The 15,928-nt window shown below is 36.0% G+C and overlaps 2 protein-coding genes across 2 annotated transcripts; one reads left to right on the top strand and one right to left on the bottom strand.

Annotated features, from left to right (window-relative positions):
- Window positions 1-6,291: 6,291 nt before the first annotated feature.
- cd83 (CD83 molecule) lies at window positions 6,292-9,656 on the top strand. Its single transcript, XM_004078340.4, has 5 exons — window positions 6,292-6,409; window positions 6,545-6,681; window positions 7,619-7,847; window positions 8,219-8,325; window positions 8,497-9,656. The coding sequence occupies exons 1-5, from the start codon at window positions 6,364-6,366 to the stop codon at window positions 8,647-8,649; spliced, it is 672 nt and encodes a 223-aa protein (XP_004078388.1). The 5' UTR covers window positions 6,292-6,363; the 3' UTR covers window positions 8,650-9,656.
- Window positions 9,657-13,973: 4,317 nt separating this feature from the next.
- LOC105356022 (dynactin subunit 3-like) lies at window positions 13,974-14,665 on the bottom strand. The gene is made up of 3 exons (XM_020710376.1): window positions 14,540-14,665; window positions 14,394-14,453; window positions 13,974-14,216 (listed from the first exon to the last, which is right to left on the bottom strand). Exons 1-3 carry the CDS (start codon window positions 14,651-14,653, stop codon window positions 14,130-14,132), a joined length of 261 nt encoding a protein of 86 aa, XP_020566035.1. The 5' UTR covers window positions 14,654-14,665; the 3' UTR covers window positions 13,974-14,129.
- Between the last annotated feature and the right edge of the window lie 1,263 nt (window positions 14,666-15,928).

The following is a 15,928-nucleotide window of genomic DNA, read 5'->3' on the forward strand; positions in this document are numbered from 1 at the left end:
GTAATAAACAAATCACATAACAAGAAATAAAGTTTCTATATAAATATTTTATTTTTGCAAGATAAAATAGCAGCACTGAAAGGAAATATCTGGTCTTTGTTCATTTTAAATCCAGTACACAAATATTTATTTACAGCTTTGTTACAGACTGGATGAGAACATTCTATGAAAATGGTGCAGTATCAGAAAAAAAAAAAGATTAATTGGCTCAATTTCACATTCAGTATAAAGTTAATACAATGAAGAAAAAAATGTGCTTGTCTAACCTGAAATCAGTTGTTCCTACACCAAACATTGATGTTTCAGGATGTCAGTTCAAGTATCCGATGGGTTTCTCTAGAGTGTTTTCAACCTGAGTAGTTGGGTTTTTCGGTTACAAAATGTAGGAGTCTAACAGGAAATTCTCTTATGGAAACTACAGTTAATGCTGCTGTAAACAGCAATAAGTCACTGATTAATGCATAGTTTTGAAAAATACCCCACTTGCATCATGGAGCAAGAAAGAGCATCGTCAGAGTTTTCAGCTGTTCTGTTCATTAAGTTAAGAAAAAATTGATCTTCTCTGTGGCAAGAAAGTAGCTTAATACTGATTTATCAAGAGCTTCACATCCTTTAATTTGGCACAAGGTTAGTTAGTAGTGCGGGATTAAAACAAAGTGTAGCAGGACCATAAAGGTAGGATGAAATTATGAGCTGGTAATATGAAAAAAAAAAAAAACAATAAAAACTGTGAAACATTTTAACAACTGTAAACGAAGTAAAGTGCATTTTAACAAAAGTGGGCTTTAATTTTTTGAATATAGCAGTAGTTAAATAAATACAATAAATAATAAAATAATTACAAATTCAAGCTGATTTTTATGTACAAATGGGTTGGGGTCTTGATTTTCTCTCAATGGAAGAAAAGCATTTTGCTAGTGGTTGCATTTTTAAAGTTCCTGAATCATATTCATATTAATATTCATATTTATATATATATATTAACTTTGCTACACTAAGGACGCATTTTTAATGAAGATTTTATTAGTAATTTAGAAGCACAGACTCTTTCTGGAAGGGGCGGTTCCTCACTTTGTGACATCACAATGTGAGAATCCACTCGTTTTCATGAATTGGGAGGGACTGGTGATCAAAGTGCAGGTTTTGAGAGGAATGCTCAGACATGCGTAAACAGATCCAAATACTGTCTTTGGGGATGTTTTTCGTGAGGAATAACAATATATTACACTTAAAAGCTGAAAAAGTTGATTTTGCTTAATACAGGGCCATTAATAGCTAAATACTTTAATCAGGCAATTTTGAATTTTTGACAAATTTAACAGCATTTATTTTTTTAAAGTATTTTTTGCCACCCAAGCAAATTTTAAGACCAAAAAATTGAGTTATATTGAAAATAGATTAAATTGTAAAGTACAAAAATCTGCAGTTAGATCTCTTTTAATTGGAATGATTTGATTTTAGAAAGTGGCAGTGAGAATAGAACTGTGTCTTGTTTTTTCCTGTAAATAAATGAAAAGGCATGGCACAAATAAAGTCACAGTATGACTGATACTTCCTGGCGTTTCATTTTAAGGCAATGTTTTTATGGAAGCAACAGAAAAAAACATTTCCATAACGGTTCTCCATGACTGAATAAATATTCACAGGATGCCCTTTCTTGCTCCGATGACCTCTACTTTTCCTTCATGTATTTTTAATGACTCAGTGCAAACGTTTGATGAACCTCAACTTAGAGTGTTAAATGGAGTTAAAACACTAGACAGTCAATAATCATCCAGCAAACAGGAAGACATTTGCTAAAAATGATAGAAATAAAAATTTCCATTTATAAACAGCTGTTGGAATGTATAATGCCTTCACAAAAATAATTAATGTACCTTTTTTTTAAGAATAAATATTTGGATGAAGCCAATACAATAGTGTTTTCCCTTCTTTTGTTTAAAAACAACACAAATGGAAATACATAATCACAAAAATAATTTATAAAATACCCAACTATTTCATTGACATGATTATTAACTCCCTTAAGTGTTATAGCTGCTGTTTTGTCAGTTTGTAGTGGTTTAGATGTAAAATAAATAAAAACTGTAAATAAATATTTGATCAGTGATATTATTATCATCATCCACCATTTGTGAAGCACCTCTGATCTCTAAGGCTATATGCTTTATGAGTTTTTAATCAAAACATTCTTTGGTAAAAGAAATTTTGGGTGGATTTAGTTTAAATCATTTCGTAATTGGGCAAAACTGAGAACAACTCCACATTCATTTGCTGTCAGACCAATAATCGATTTGTGCTGTTATAATAAAGTATTTGTTTTGTTGTAGACAGTGATTAAAGCTTAGGGAAAATAAAAATAGAAATCTTTTTTTTTTAACTGCTTAATGTGGTTTTGAAGGCAATTAGAATTAATAGGCGTTAGGCGTTAGGCAATTAGATGCCTGAAGGGAATCAAAGGCAACATGAGATATCTGCTTTTAGAACCAGACCTTAAAGAGTAAAAGTGCAAGACGGTGCGTGATGAGATCAGCAAGCAAAGAAGCAGAGGAGTTCTCTCTGGAGATGATTTAGCAGATTCCCTGCAGCAGAAACCTTCCAGCCATGAGTAACATCAGCAGCACAGTGATGGAGGCTGAAGCATAAAAACAATAAAATCAGGTGAGTGCGCCTCATTTTATCTAAATAAATACATAAAATAGAAAAGAATGATTAATCTGAAAAAGCAAAAAGGACTTCTGCAGTTCAAAGAAATGATGAACAGAGACTTTGTCACTGGATTGATATAAGTCACACTCTTTCTCTCTCTCTCACACAATCTTTTGATCTACTTTAAAAGTGTTCCCAGTGGTGTTTTAAATTATGATTACGCCATTTTTCACCAAAACCAAATAACTTATGTCATTCTCTAGAACCTAGTTTCTTCACGGTGGCAGGGGTTCATTAGAACCACCCCCCTCCCCCCTACCTGTTGCAGAGAGCTCTCTGTTTACATGTTCTTCCATTAGCTTACAGCCCATCACACTCACAAACCTAACATTACCGGTGCAACAAAAACGGAGAGCAACATTGGAGCTATCCAGCCGTACAGTTCTGAGCCAGATGCCAGCTCAGACGAGGAAAACATGGATCTATTTGTCTGCAGGTGGATGCATCAGAATTGGGCGGAGCAGGCAGCTTGTGGCCCCGCCCACCATATTTTCTACACCACAAATGTGTTCTATTTCAAAGTGCATTTTTTCCTGTTCTCCTGATTCACAACGATTTGAATAAAGAAATACCCAGAAATGCTATTCTGAGCTTACTCTTCTGTCTGTCTGTCTGTCTGTCTGTCTGTCTGTCTGTCTAAATGTTCATGTCCTCCATCATCACAAAAATATCTAAAAAAAATCATGTTAAAAACACCAAAAACAGCCTTAAAATCTTTTGAGTAATCGAGAAGTTTGCCTATGGTAAAAAGAAGCCATGTAGAGTGGGATTTCAGGGGCCAGAAATGTCCTGTATTTGTAGAAAAATGATCAATAAATATGGAAAATTGGATAGGTGATTACAATAAAACCTACAGACTGGGATTTTTTTAGAATGATAGAAATATGCTAAACCTGTATTTTGTGGAAGTTCATATATTTTTTCTTACTTTATCCGAAAACCATTAATCTAAAAATGCTAAATGTCGACTATTTCAAATTGTTCTGAAAATTGGAATAAATTAGGAAAACTCACCCTGACATCCAGGTGATGAATTGCCCCTTTGAGAGTCAGGGCAAAGTTGACCCACGTACTTGGTTCTATTTACTCCTTTGATTTGACCATTTCCCTGAAAAAAACAAACAGTTTATGCTCAGATAATGTAGATTTTATTTTTCGATTCATAAATTAAGACGAGGAGAAATGAGCAAAACAAAGAATTGGGTGACTCACATTGGTGCACGTAGGTGACACAGTTACATCCACGCATTTACTCAGGGTCACCATGTCCCCATTTCTTCCTTCGCATGGAGTAGAGCAGTCTTTACGAGTCCCACTGAAAACAGCAAATGTCTAAAAGAAAATAAAAAATAACAAGAATTAATCAACCATTTGCGATAAAATTGACTTTTATTCAGATAAGTCTTCTTTGTATACAATATATACATTTCTTAAATACACAAACAGACAAAACTACTGAGGTTTAGTGTAGTCTCAAGACATGTTTTCTAAACCTTTCCTCCTGCCTTATTCAGAAATAGATAAGTCAATGTCTGACAGGAATTGGGCAGAAAATTTAACATGAAGTGTGTATGCTAACACTTACTTTGGTTGTATTTGAAAAAGACAATGAGCATAAATTACTGAAAATGCTTAACCTTCAGACTACAAAATGCAATTAACAAATAAAAGATTATTGTTCGGTCAGGTCTAAAGTTTGTTTGCCTGAATAGTCGATTGTTTTTGTTTTGTTCATTTATTTGATGAGATTCTTGTGATGAAACAAAACCTGAAAAAAACTTGATAGATTTGCTGTTTTGGTGGCAGCTGTTGTGTAGTTGAATCCTTTGACTTTTCAAGCTTCTTTAGAGAATATTGCCCTCTATATGACAGGAAATGACAGCAGCTAAAAGGATGGAAACCAATTTATAAACTTTAACTTCTGTCTCTGGGGTGCAATAGAGGGTAGAAATCCTTTCATTTGAACAAAAAAGATCAGAGTGGATCATTAGACTTACCACGCCGTTATGTGACAGGATGTTTTCACAGGCTGAATTGATCCGGATATTTGGGTCACAGCAGTCATAAGGAAGAATCACCTCTTCTGATCCAGTTGCCTTGCTTAGTGCAGCTAAAACAACTTTTAAAGATAAACATCAGGACTTGGTTATAAATGAGGTTATGTACAAAAGTCAGTTTCTTAGGATTCATTTTCTAATACTTCACTTTAGCACATATATTTGACTTTTTTAGGGAACAAGAGAGAGCAAATATGTAATTGACAGATGTCATCTTTAATAATAGAGTTAATGTTTGTACCACACTTTTCTGAACGTAGAAAATAAAATAAAACACACATTTGTAAACAAAAATCTACACAACAGTAAGGTGGTTTGGTCGTTATGTTTAATGTTTTGTGCAAGAAGAAATATGTTTATTTGATAAAGAAGGTCAGAGTTTTTTTATGTTCATTTCCTTCAAAGGACAGAAAAGTGAAAAAACAAAAACAAGAAAAAGGTTAAATGGCAAAGAATCAGATCTTTTTGTCTTGGACTCCCACATGGACTTTCATTGAGGGGGTGGTGGACTTCCTAAATATCATCTCTAATCTTCTGCAATAGCTCAGAGACGCTTCTTCCACAGTTGAACTTTAACTGAATGCATATTATGTAGAGATATATCGGCTTTTCCCAGATGTTTGGATGTTTGTTGCACTTTTTAAACTTTTTAATAAAGCTGGAAGGCTTGATATTCTTCTTGGGGTAAATAAAGTCAGCCTTAAATTAACTAAAATGAAAACACCAACAAATTAGTTTGGCCACTTTTTGTTTGTGTTGATAATATCAGCTGTAATCATTTTAAGGCTGTTTTTAATACATTAAATACTATACAGTGAGTAGCCTATGGTTGTTATGTGGTCTACACGTGTTTGGCTGTCATTTCCTCAGTGGAGTTCCTCAACCTTTTCGTAGTGAAACTAGTGAGTCAGACCAGCGTCACGGGGGATTTCCTAACCTGTTTTCACTCGTGTGTGGGGGGAAAGTTCGGGAAATTCCTCGATTCATTTATTATTTATTTAATGTTTTCACTTTCTTTATAAACACGATAAACCAACATTAAAAGCCTAAACCTACAAAGGTTGTGGGTTAAAGCATTAAACAAAACCTGTTCTTTAGGAGAAGGTGAGATGACCCGCTAACGTCAGAACGTTTCCAAGTTTTATAAAAATTATTTGTTCGGCTGCAGTTCCAGGGGAGACCCACCACCGCGATCCCGAGTGGAGTGTGTTTTACAAAGATTATTTTAGAATGTTGTAGCATTACATTTATTTTTCCTCTTTGTTTTGAAGACCGAGTGCATCATCATCATCATGCAGGTAGTTTTTACGAGTCACGTGTGTATGAAACTCGCAGCATTAACACGTTTATTACAAAAATTGTAGACATAATACACTTACCGATAACGAAATATAATCCGTTAAACACCATGTTACCTCAAGCGGCGATGCGCACAATGATTAAACGTCCTGGAAATATCAAACGTTCCGGCCCCTCCCACCCACCCACGTGACGTCTCTGTCGACAGTCGGGTTATGTTAAAGCGCTCTTGCAGTTTCCTGTTTTACATTCAAATTCAGATTCCTTTCGTCGTGCTGTGTTTCAGCTCCACGTCAAGATGAGATCTTCACATCTGCTGCTTCTGGCTTCGTTGCTGTTACTCAGTAAGCGCTGGAGAACCTTTTTTATGCATTTATTTTTGTCAATGTCGACGCAGTTAAATGGTTTCCCTCACTAAAGTACTGCCGAGCACCCGGAGCTTCTGCGATGGATGGATCCTAACGGACTTGTGCTTTCAGGCGCATGCGTGGCGGTGGCTCGGACGGTCGTCGCGGACACCCCGGAAGTCAGGGCTCCCACCGGGTGGAACATCAGCCTGCAGTGCACCGCTGAGCTGAAGCAGGGGGTCGCGTACCTGGCAGTGAGCTGGTACAAGGTAAATCCAAAACTATTATTATTAAAAGTTTCACTTCATGTAATCATCTATTTGAGGAAAAAAAGAGAGACTTGGTTTAATTCTACTAGAGGCTGAAACGGAGCATAAGTCACGTGTTTTATACGATGATCCTTCATTTGATTCTAAAAGTCGAAACCCATCATCTCTATTTCCTTTTTCCTGGAATATGTTGGAAAATCTGCCAAGAGTTCCTTTAGGGGGAACATGTGCAATTGCAGAGAGTTTCAAACTTTTTTCTGCCAGATTTTGTCAAGGACAACACAAATTACTGTACTGCTGTTAATGTCCCCTTTGCAAAAAGTAATACACTTAAAAATGTTTAAGTATAAGTGTAGCAAGTCCATAATAGTAGGATGTTTACTAACTAAATACATCTTCAGACTAAATTAAAATACTTTAAGTTTACATAATAGTATATAAAAGGTAAACTTAAAATGAGATATCCTTTATTCTTTATTGATCCCACATTGGGGAAATTCAATTGTTACAGCAGTTCAAAAAGCAGAGAATAATGATAGCAATGTGCAAAAGAAAAAGAATGAGGGGTGTTCAAAATGTGCAAAAATACAAATACAAAATGTGCAAAAATAGGAAAAGAAAAAAAGTAATACTCACTATTAGTATACTTGTAGAACACTTACATAGACTACTTTTTGCTAAGGGTTATTAATTTAAATAAATACATTTATTAGTTGAAATAAACCATTTCTGCCTGAGGTTTGAACTGATTATTACTCTCTAATTATTTCGTAAACCATTAAAATTAAGTCCAATAAAACTGTGTCAAATTCGCAGCTAAAATGCTTTTATATTTTCAATTCAATACAAAGTGTTCGTTCCTTGCAGGACTGACAAATTCATTTATTTTAATCACTGGTGATAGTCTGTTAAAAATCTATCATTGATGCTTTCACAGCTTGAAAAAAGCCCATCACTACATCGCAGTGGCCTGTTGAGAAAAGAGCTGCCAGATGGTCCAACAAGGCTGTATGAGGGCATGTACAGGGAGGTGGAGCTGCTGGATGAAGCTCACAGCATCCTCCTGCCCAGCCTGGCGTGCAGCGACAGCGGCGTCTACATCTGTTCCCTGGCTGCACCTGTGGGCGAGCAGAACAGGGAAGGGAGGATTCTTCTCTCTGTGGAAGGTAAATATGAGCTTTTAGGTTGTGGTTTTAGATTAGATGTCTCTTAGATATTTGCAGCAACATTTCCTGACACATTCAGGCTGCCTTTTATAAAAAAATAAAATAAAAAAAGGCCTAAAGGCACATATTTAAAACGGTTCCACTAAAGAAACCCTAACCCTAATTCCAATAATTCCAATGCACATCATGGTGTTGACTAAAAAGCAATGTAAAACTGTCTTTTTTTTAAGCATTTCTTATTTTTATGGAGAGATAAACAGAATTGTTAGAAGAAATAAATGAATTGAACACCACGGCTAGCAAATCAACATCTTCGATTAAAGCAGATTCAAATACAATTAGAGTAACATTGATCTCCCCTTCATTTTCAGATTGTCCTACTGATACTGTGATGGAAACTGTCATAAGGGATACCAGCTTGGTTTTGTTTGCCACAGCACTGCTGATAATTGCACTTTTGATATTCATCCTCAGCCATGTAAGTAATGAATGGAATGGCACACCTTTATTTTCATTTGATCCTTTTACTCTTTGTACAAAGTTCTCATCTGTTCAGCATTTGAAACCATAAATATTTCAGTTGTAAACAATAACTTTTTTGGTGTGTTTTTTTCTTGATCTTAATATGTTCTTTTAATCCTCCCCACAGTACTGTCTGAAGAATACTCTCAAAGAAAAGGTCAAGAAGTCAAAGACTGAGATTCTACTGGATGCGCCGCTCAAACCGCTTGAAAAGAAGGACTTGATGCTGATCTACACTCTGGGTCCTAAGGCATCCTCTATGAAGCACATCTGTGTTTGAAGATGCTGAGGAAATCTAGTGTTCAAGAGTAAAGAAACTGTGGAGCAACAGGTCCGACGGAGCAATACTACTACATTTTACTTTAAACGCACCTTTTAAAACCCACAAAGAAACTGAAAATTACCAAATTCAAAATGAATAGGTAAACTATGGAAACAAAAGGCGTAAAGAAACAAATTGACAAAGAAAAAAGTGCTGTAAACAGATTTGATTCAAAGATGGAGTGGACCGATGTTTGGGGTTTCTGATGGACGGGAGTTCCAGACAGAACGCCCTGCTCCCCGTGGTGCTTGGGCGGACAGAGGTCCCTGTGAGACGGACGGAGGACGAAGATCTAAAAGAACAGATGGAGGCGGTGATGCGCAGGATGGTGCAGAGACATACATGGAGCCCATGGGGTTCTTCCAAAATAAAGAAATGGGAAAGGAAAAAGTCCCTGTGATGATGAACTCCAGAGGTTGTAAACTCAGGAAATGGATTAGATTCAACAACTTTGTTGATGTTATAGCAGTCTAATTGTGGATTTAAACCCACATTTTACTGTCTCAGTACGATTCTTTTATTTATTGCTAGGCACTTTATTTGTTAAAAAGTTCTTTAATGTTGTAAAAGCCGGATGATTTTTTATCGCTAAAGACCTTCTTCAGTTTTTCCTACTTGAGATTGATCTGTTGTTTAGAAAAAAAGCTGAAACTGAGCTATAGGAAGCCCATGCTTAAATGTACACTGGAATCCGCTTTACTGATGACTTTGAATGTGTTTGCTTGTTTTTTCTAAGGTTCTCATAAAAAAAAAAAACTGTCTCACAGGGTTGAAAGTCGAACTTAAACAAGCTTTCAAATCTAGAAGTGAAACCTGCTGGCATGAATAAATGCCTCTTTGACATTTGTCTCACATGAAAGTTATGGGTGTTTGTTGCAAATGTTTTTTTAAGCAATGTACTCTGAGCAAATCATATTATTACATGTTTTTTTTTGATGTTATTCAAATAAAGGTCTGTTTCTAGATTTGTGTTCACATCTTTTTGACTTTAAAATCCTCACTGAATCTAAAGTGGAGCACTAACAAGCTTTTCCATTTTTTTTTGCACATTCCCAGTTGTCTGCTTCGTATTCGATACCAATTTATTTAATATATTCTCATAAAGGTGATTGTAGGAATGGAGTGTTGCAGTCTGTTGAGCCTTTGGTAAGAAACATGTGACTATTGGTGAAAATATTGTTAGCACTGGTACGCTACATGAGAGGATGATAATCGCAATGTAAACGTAGCCTGTTTTCCACCATCAAACCACAACATTTCTTGGAAACTAAAGTATTAAAGTGGCCGGGACATAGGCTCCAGCAGCCCTGTGACCCCGAAAGGGATACAACGGATTAGAAAATGAATGAATTATTGCATAACATATATGTGATGGCTGCCTACGCTGCCACCCCATCAGGGCAGTAACCTCCTGCACCACACCCTACATAAATTTGTTCATTTTATATTTTTTTGCATATACTTTTAGACTTCTTTTTTTCAAACATAACCCAAACACACATTTGAACATTAAATGTATTAACATGTTTCAGTTTACTTTATTATAATTTGATGTTTTGTTTTGAGTTACCAGTGCTGAGGGAACCATTGTTGCTGCTGCTGCCATCTGCTGCTGGAACCATCAAGTCAGGCCTGACACAAGAATGCATGCCAGTCAGCAGAGGCCTTATATTCAGCAGGCAGCTAATTGGACTGAACCATCGCCCAGTGGACAAGGAACTCTTTCTGTGTTTCTTTACTTTAGTTTCCATTTTGATGGTCCTTAGTTTCATTCATTGTGCATGTTAATTTATCACATGTTGGACAGTAGTTTCGTTTGTTTGTTGTATTTTGTCTTAGTCTTTTTAAGTTCCCCCTTGTGTGTGATGATTCCACTTTTACAGCAGCCAGTGGAAACCTGAAAAAAGTATTATTAAAAAGTGGAAATAATAAACCCAAACCATCTTTGAAACTTCATCAGATTAGGAAAATAACAGATTTATTCCACAGTCTAACGTACTTGATTGTGAGAAAATATCAACTGCAGCCACTTTTAGAATGAAATCCAAAAGCTGTGGGATAAAAAAGCAAAAAACAAAAACAAAACAAAACATAAAGTTCACTTATATCAATAAGTACGTTAAGTAGGTATGTAGAATCGTGAGTATAAAATAGTCTTCAGCCTCCATGCAGAAAATGAATGAATTATTGCATAACATATATGTGATGGCTGCCTACGCTGCCACCCCATCAGGGCAGTAACCTCCTGCAAATCAGATAACCCTAAACCAGCCTGATATTAAAGAATCAATTTTGCATAATTGCCTGCATGGCAATGATCAACCTCTTGGTTTCTGTTCCACATTTTCTTCAAACTGAAAACTACAGCAGAGAAAACACAGGCATCCACAAATTAAGAAGCTCTGAGCTGGCTTTCTCAAGTGCAATGTGTTTTTAAAATGGATAAAATATGGAGGACAATCCCAAGAGTTGGAGAATGAAACTGTTTTTGAGGTCAGGCAGGATTCATACTCAAAAAACAATCATTCATAATGTAACTGATATTTTTTTGGAGAGTAATTATTTTCCTTACATACAAGTTTAAAAAGATTAAGAGTAATTTATACTCTGTTAATAGACAATAATGATATTTAAAATTGTGATGTAAAACAAATGATTTTAAATTGAGTCACATCCACATTTCCACTCCTTTACATCAGTCTAAGAAAACATAAGCAGACAATTTCAGGGTTACCTCAGTCACAGTGTCTCTGTGACTAAGAAACCTTTGTCTTTTTTAATGTTTATAAAATTAAATTTATAATATATTTTAAAATGAAAAGAAATTCCAGGTCCTAGTTTTGATGCAAAAACCAGAATGATGCACGTTACCTGCAGTGTATTAAATGGACTAACTTTGAGTATCGGAACAGTTGGCAGTGCAGAAAAAATAATAGCACAGCTCATATGCAAAACTGTACAGAACCAACCACAGATAGTTTCAATGTCATCTTCTGCAGGACAGGAGTGCACACCAAGGACAGAAAATGCAGGAATATTGTTCATAAGTGAATGTAAAATTATATTTTGGTCTGATTCCTTTTCCGGTGTTCCACTGAAGAAGGTAAGACCACAGAAGCCGTCTTTTTATTCACACAAAATTGCATGTTTTAAATCTTTTTCTTGTCTAAATGTTACCATTTGGTATTTTTATTTTACAGGTGTAACATGCTCATCCCAGAGCTTCTCCTCTAGAAGGATGACAAACCTTATATGCTTCTGGTTTTCAGAACTAGAAATGAACAATGTGAGTTGATCACTGTTTTTTTTTTTCTCATTTAGCTTAAAAATCTCTCAGGAGATGTTGAGCTGCTTTTTTTCGTACGTATTTATTTTTGTATTTATAAAGTGTTTGATGAATGTTACTTTTGCTGCTGTATTTATTTAATTTGGATGTCATTTTTGAACGTCCTTTTTGCTGCTGCAGATAAGTGAATTTCCCCATCATGGGATAACTAAAGTTATCTAAACTAATCTAATTTTATGCTCTTTTCAATGTCTTCCAGTTTCAACTTGGAGATATCATTTCCTTTAAACCGAAGTGTTGGGCAGGATTTCGCGTCATGCACTTTGCTGTTTATGTGGGAGACGTAGACGTCTGTGGCAAAAAGCAAACAGAGGTCATTTATGAACAATCAAGTGAGTGTGCTTATATTTAAAGTTCAATGAAATGATCTAAAGGACAGAGTCCTAAACAACTGATTTGCTTACAGAGAATGTTCTCCGCTGTAGATTTTCTGAACTCCACATGAATTTGGAGCCTGAGGTGAACAACTACCTAGACGACTATACGGATCCTTCATCTGGAAGAACGTACTGTAAAGGAGACGACAAGAGCATCATTGATCGCATCACGGAGACATATGAGGACTCGGGGATGTATGGCTTGTTTCACTACAACTGTGAACACCTGGCTACATATGTGCGCTATGGAGTCAAGGTAGCAGTGCAGGTGAGTGCATGTATGACCATGAAGAAATAGTTTTTTATGTTCTGTTTTGGCTAAAACATAACAAATAAATATACATATGTTAATCTTTTCCCCCCCTCTGGGAGTCACAGTAGAGAAAAACTCAATCTGAAGTTCCTGACAAACAAAAACTGTCATCTTTAAAAACAAAGGGATACATTTATCTTCTTTCTGGCTTCAAGAAGTTAATTATTTTTATAATAATTTAGGTCTAAAAAACAGCAGGAATGAAATATTTTCCTTTATTTACGTTGCTCATTTTTATATATATTAAAAATAAATAAAACTAATATAAACCAAAAAAAATTAATTAATAGATTGTTGTTTTTAAGCGATATTTATTTATCTGTTTTTAACTGACATATGTAAAGAACATGACGCTGCATAATATGCAAAATCCAAAAATATAAAATCTAAGTTTGCAGCTGTGACACAAAATCTAAATCTTGACATAAAAAATGTACAGTTCATGAGAAATGCACAAAAAATAAAAAAAAGTCTGGCTGAATCTTTACTTTGATATTTTTTAATCCAGTTCTGACCTCATTATAAATGCGAAACCCTTTAACTCAAATGTTTTCCTCTTGGTGTCTGTGAACACAGCTGCTTCTGTCGCTTTTGAGTAATTACAAGAACTGCTTAGCTTCTATAGGACTGACTGATGAAATATTTGATCAGGATTTAGATGAACGTTTTAATATTTACTCCCATTTTTCCTCAAGGTTCTCTGTTTTGTTACAGCTGGGCATGACTGGTGAGGGCTTCTCCATGACTCCTGAAGAAATCGACAAAGAACACTTGCTGCAGTTCCTCAGGAGGAAATCAAAACCACTTTTACATCAAAATGGTCTTTAGAATATCAGTCAACACAGCGCCACCTGCTGGAACAGGAGTGCTGTACAACAACTAAAGAATTTCCAAATTAGAAAATCACCAAGGTATTTCTGGGTACCAAACACACGGAATAAAAAAGAAAAAGAGAAAAAATTATTATATTTTCTAGAAAGAAGCCATTGTGGATTTTAACAATGTACTAACCTGGACTGACACATTTTTCTTGAGGAACTCTTTAACTTTAAAATGTCTATATGAACAACATGGACACCAGTTTGTGTAACAGAGACACAAAAATGCTGCAGGGTGAGAATTCATTAAGGGTGTCAAACTGTAAACACACAACATTAAAGTTGGTGGTGTTTAAAATGGCAAAAACCTTTCCCTAAATAAACAACACAACCCCAAAATTTGACCGACCCAAAAGATTTTAGACTTCTTAATTCATCAAAAATGTTCTCATTTATTTGCGGATCAGTCTGAGGCGTTTCTTTGAACATAAACTGATGCAGGAGGAAAAATAAGAAACAAGTTGGACAGAGTTTTGTCTGTGGTCCAGGCTTCTTCACCTCGAATCCAATCCTGTTTACAGAAACTACTCCACCGGTCGGATTCCTTTGGCCTCCTCCATGGTCCTCAGGCTCTCATCCCACTGGGTGAACTGCTTTGACAGCAGGAACATCTGATAACCAGACATTAACATTTCAGTTGCTGAAGAATTGACCCATTCACAAATAAATGAGTTTGAAAACACAGTGATGCTGCATATTAATATTATCGTCTTAATATTTCTGACTCTTTTCCTGAAACTAATACTTTGGACTGAATGTGAAGAACGAGTGCTGTATGTGGCTGGTACCATTTTGTTGTATTCTTCAAAAAGCTTCTTGACTTCCTGTGACTGAGCCTCAGTTTGGTCCTGAAAGATAATCAAACGTTACATCAAAAGAGAAAAAACTGAAAGAAATTGAATGCAGCGGACTACAGAAAGGAAGAAAAGGCAACCTGTTCTTTAATGTGAATTTGTGACAGGCGATGCAGTTTGGTTGCGTGTTCAGGCACATCTGTAAAGCACCAAAACAGACAGTGGAAGATGAACATGTTTATATTTACTTCCATTTTTTCCTAAGGGTTCTCTCACTTTACGACTTAGCAGAGCTGCAAGCCTACGTGAAGTGTGCGACTCCTGGGGCCAGTCCCACTAGTGACAACTGGCCCTTGGTTTCAACTTCTGTTAAATTTATTGACGCCTAGACTCATCGTTTTGTGCCTGTTCTGTTTTTTTACAACATGTGTTCTGGCTTGTGTCAAGTCCATGATAACAAAGGCCACCACACAGGCTATCATCCGTTACCAGCTGGTCCAACAAGCTGAAGAGGACACCCCATCATGTGAATCCTCCCACTTCAAAGGCATTGTATGAATGTTTTGCTGAAAATGTCAAAAGCAAGTGGTGAAATGAACATGTTCTGATGCCCTGTTCTTAAGATTACATAACGATGCTTCATGTGTGTAGCTGACATGTGTGAAATGATGAACAGAAGGAGATGTTGGGGTAAACATGTTCACAGTTATCATTTGCTTACACACTAATATCAGCATAAAATTAATGTGTCTCAGTTCTGTTCTTCAGTGAGAAAATACTGATGTGAAAAGCGCTTATTATACAAGATATGATGTTCCTGTTCTGCCTGATAGAATGACTCACTTTTATGTTATCAATCCCGGTCACCAATAAAACCAGACTGGAAACACTGGGAAGGCAGAACTCCTCTGTGACAGCTTTGAGCTGTGACAGACAGACTTCTCCTTCTGCAGAACTCTAACAGAAATTCTCGTTTTCATGTGTGGTCCTTGTCTTTGCTAAGGAAAAGTCATAACCCTGACAGTTTCAATGTAATCTTCAGCGGGACAGGAGTGCACACCGGCGCCAGAAGATTCAGGAATATTGTTCATAAGTGGATGTAAAATTATATTTTGGTCTAATTCCTCTTCCAGTGTTCCACTGAAGAAGGTAAAACCACAGAAACCGTCTCTCATCCATGCAAAATTCACAAATTGAATGTTTTTTTTTAATCTTCTTCTTGTCTAAATGTTACTGTTTGGTATTTTTTCCATTGTTTAGGATGCTGATAGTTTTACATGTGTAACACGCTCGTCCCAGAGCTTCTCCTCTGAGAGGATGATAGATCTGATCTGCTTCTGGTTTTCCGAACTAGAAATGAGCAATGTGAGTTCATCACCGTTTTTTTTAAATCTGATTTAGCTTGAAAATCTTTTAAGAGATGTTAAGCAGCTTATTTAGTTCTATTTTCAATGTCTTCCAGTTTCAATTTGGAGATATCATTTCCTTTAAACCGAAGTGTTGGGCAGGATTTCGCGTCATGCACTTTG

This window comes from Oryzias latipes, chromosome 16 (genome assembly GCF_002234675.1).
Source record: "Oryzias latipes chromosome 16, ASM223467v1".
NCBI lineage: Eukaryota > Metazoa > Chordata > Actinopteri > Beloniformes > Adrianichthyidae > Oryzias > Oryzias latipes.

Bases quoted from the DNA above. Each gene is read 5' to 3' on its own strand.
- cd83 (XM_004078340.4), top strand. From the start codon at position 6,364: ATGAGATCTTCACATCTGCTGCTTCTGGCTTCGTTGCTGTTACTCA. The intron at 6,410-6,544 runs GTAAGCGCTGGA...TTGTGCTTTCAG, and splicing joins GGCTTCGTTGCTGTTACTCA to GCGCATGCGTGGCGGTGGCT. The intron at 6,682-7,618 runs GTAAATCCAAAA...ATGCTTTCACAG, and splicing joins TGGCAGTGAGCTGGTACAAG to CTTGAAAAAAGCCCATCACT.
- LOC105356022 (XM_020710376.1), bottom strand. From the start codon at position 14,653: ATGGAAGTAAATATAAACATGTTCATCTTCCACTGTCTGTTTTGGTGC. The intron at 14,454-14,539 runs GTTGCCTTTTCT...ATTATCTTTCAG, and splicing joins AAATTCACATTAAAGAACAG to GACCAAACTGAGGCTCAGTC. The intron at 14,217-14,393 runs GTACCAGCCACA...TCTGGTTATCAG, and splicing joins TTGAAGAATACAACAAAATG to ATGTTCCTGCTGTCAAAGCA.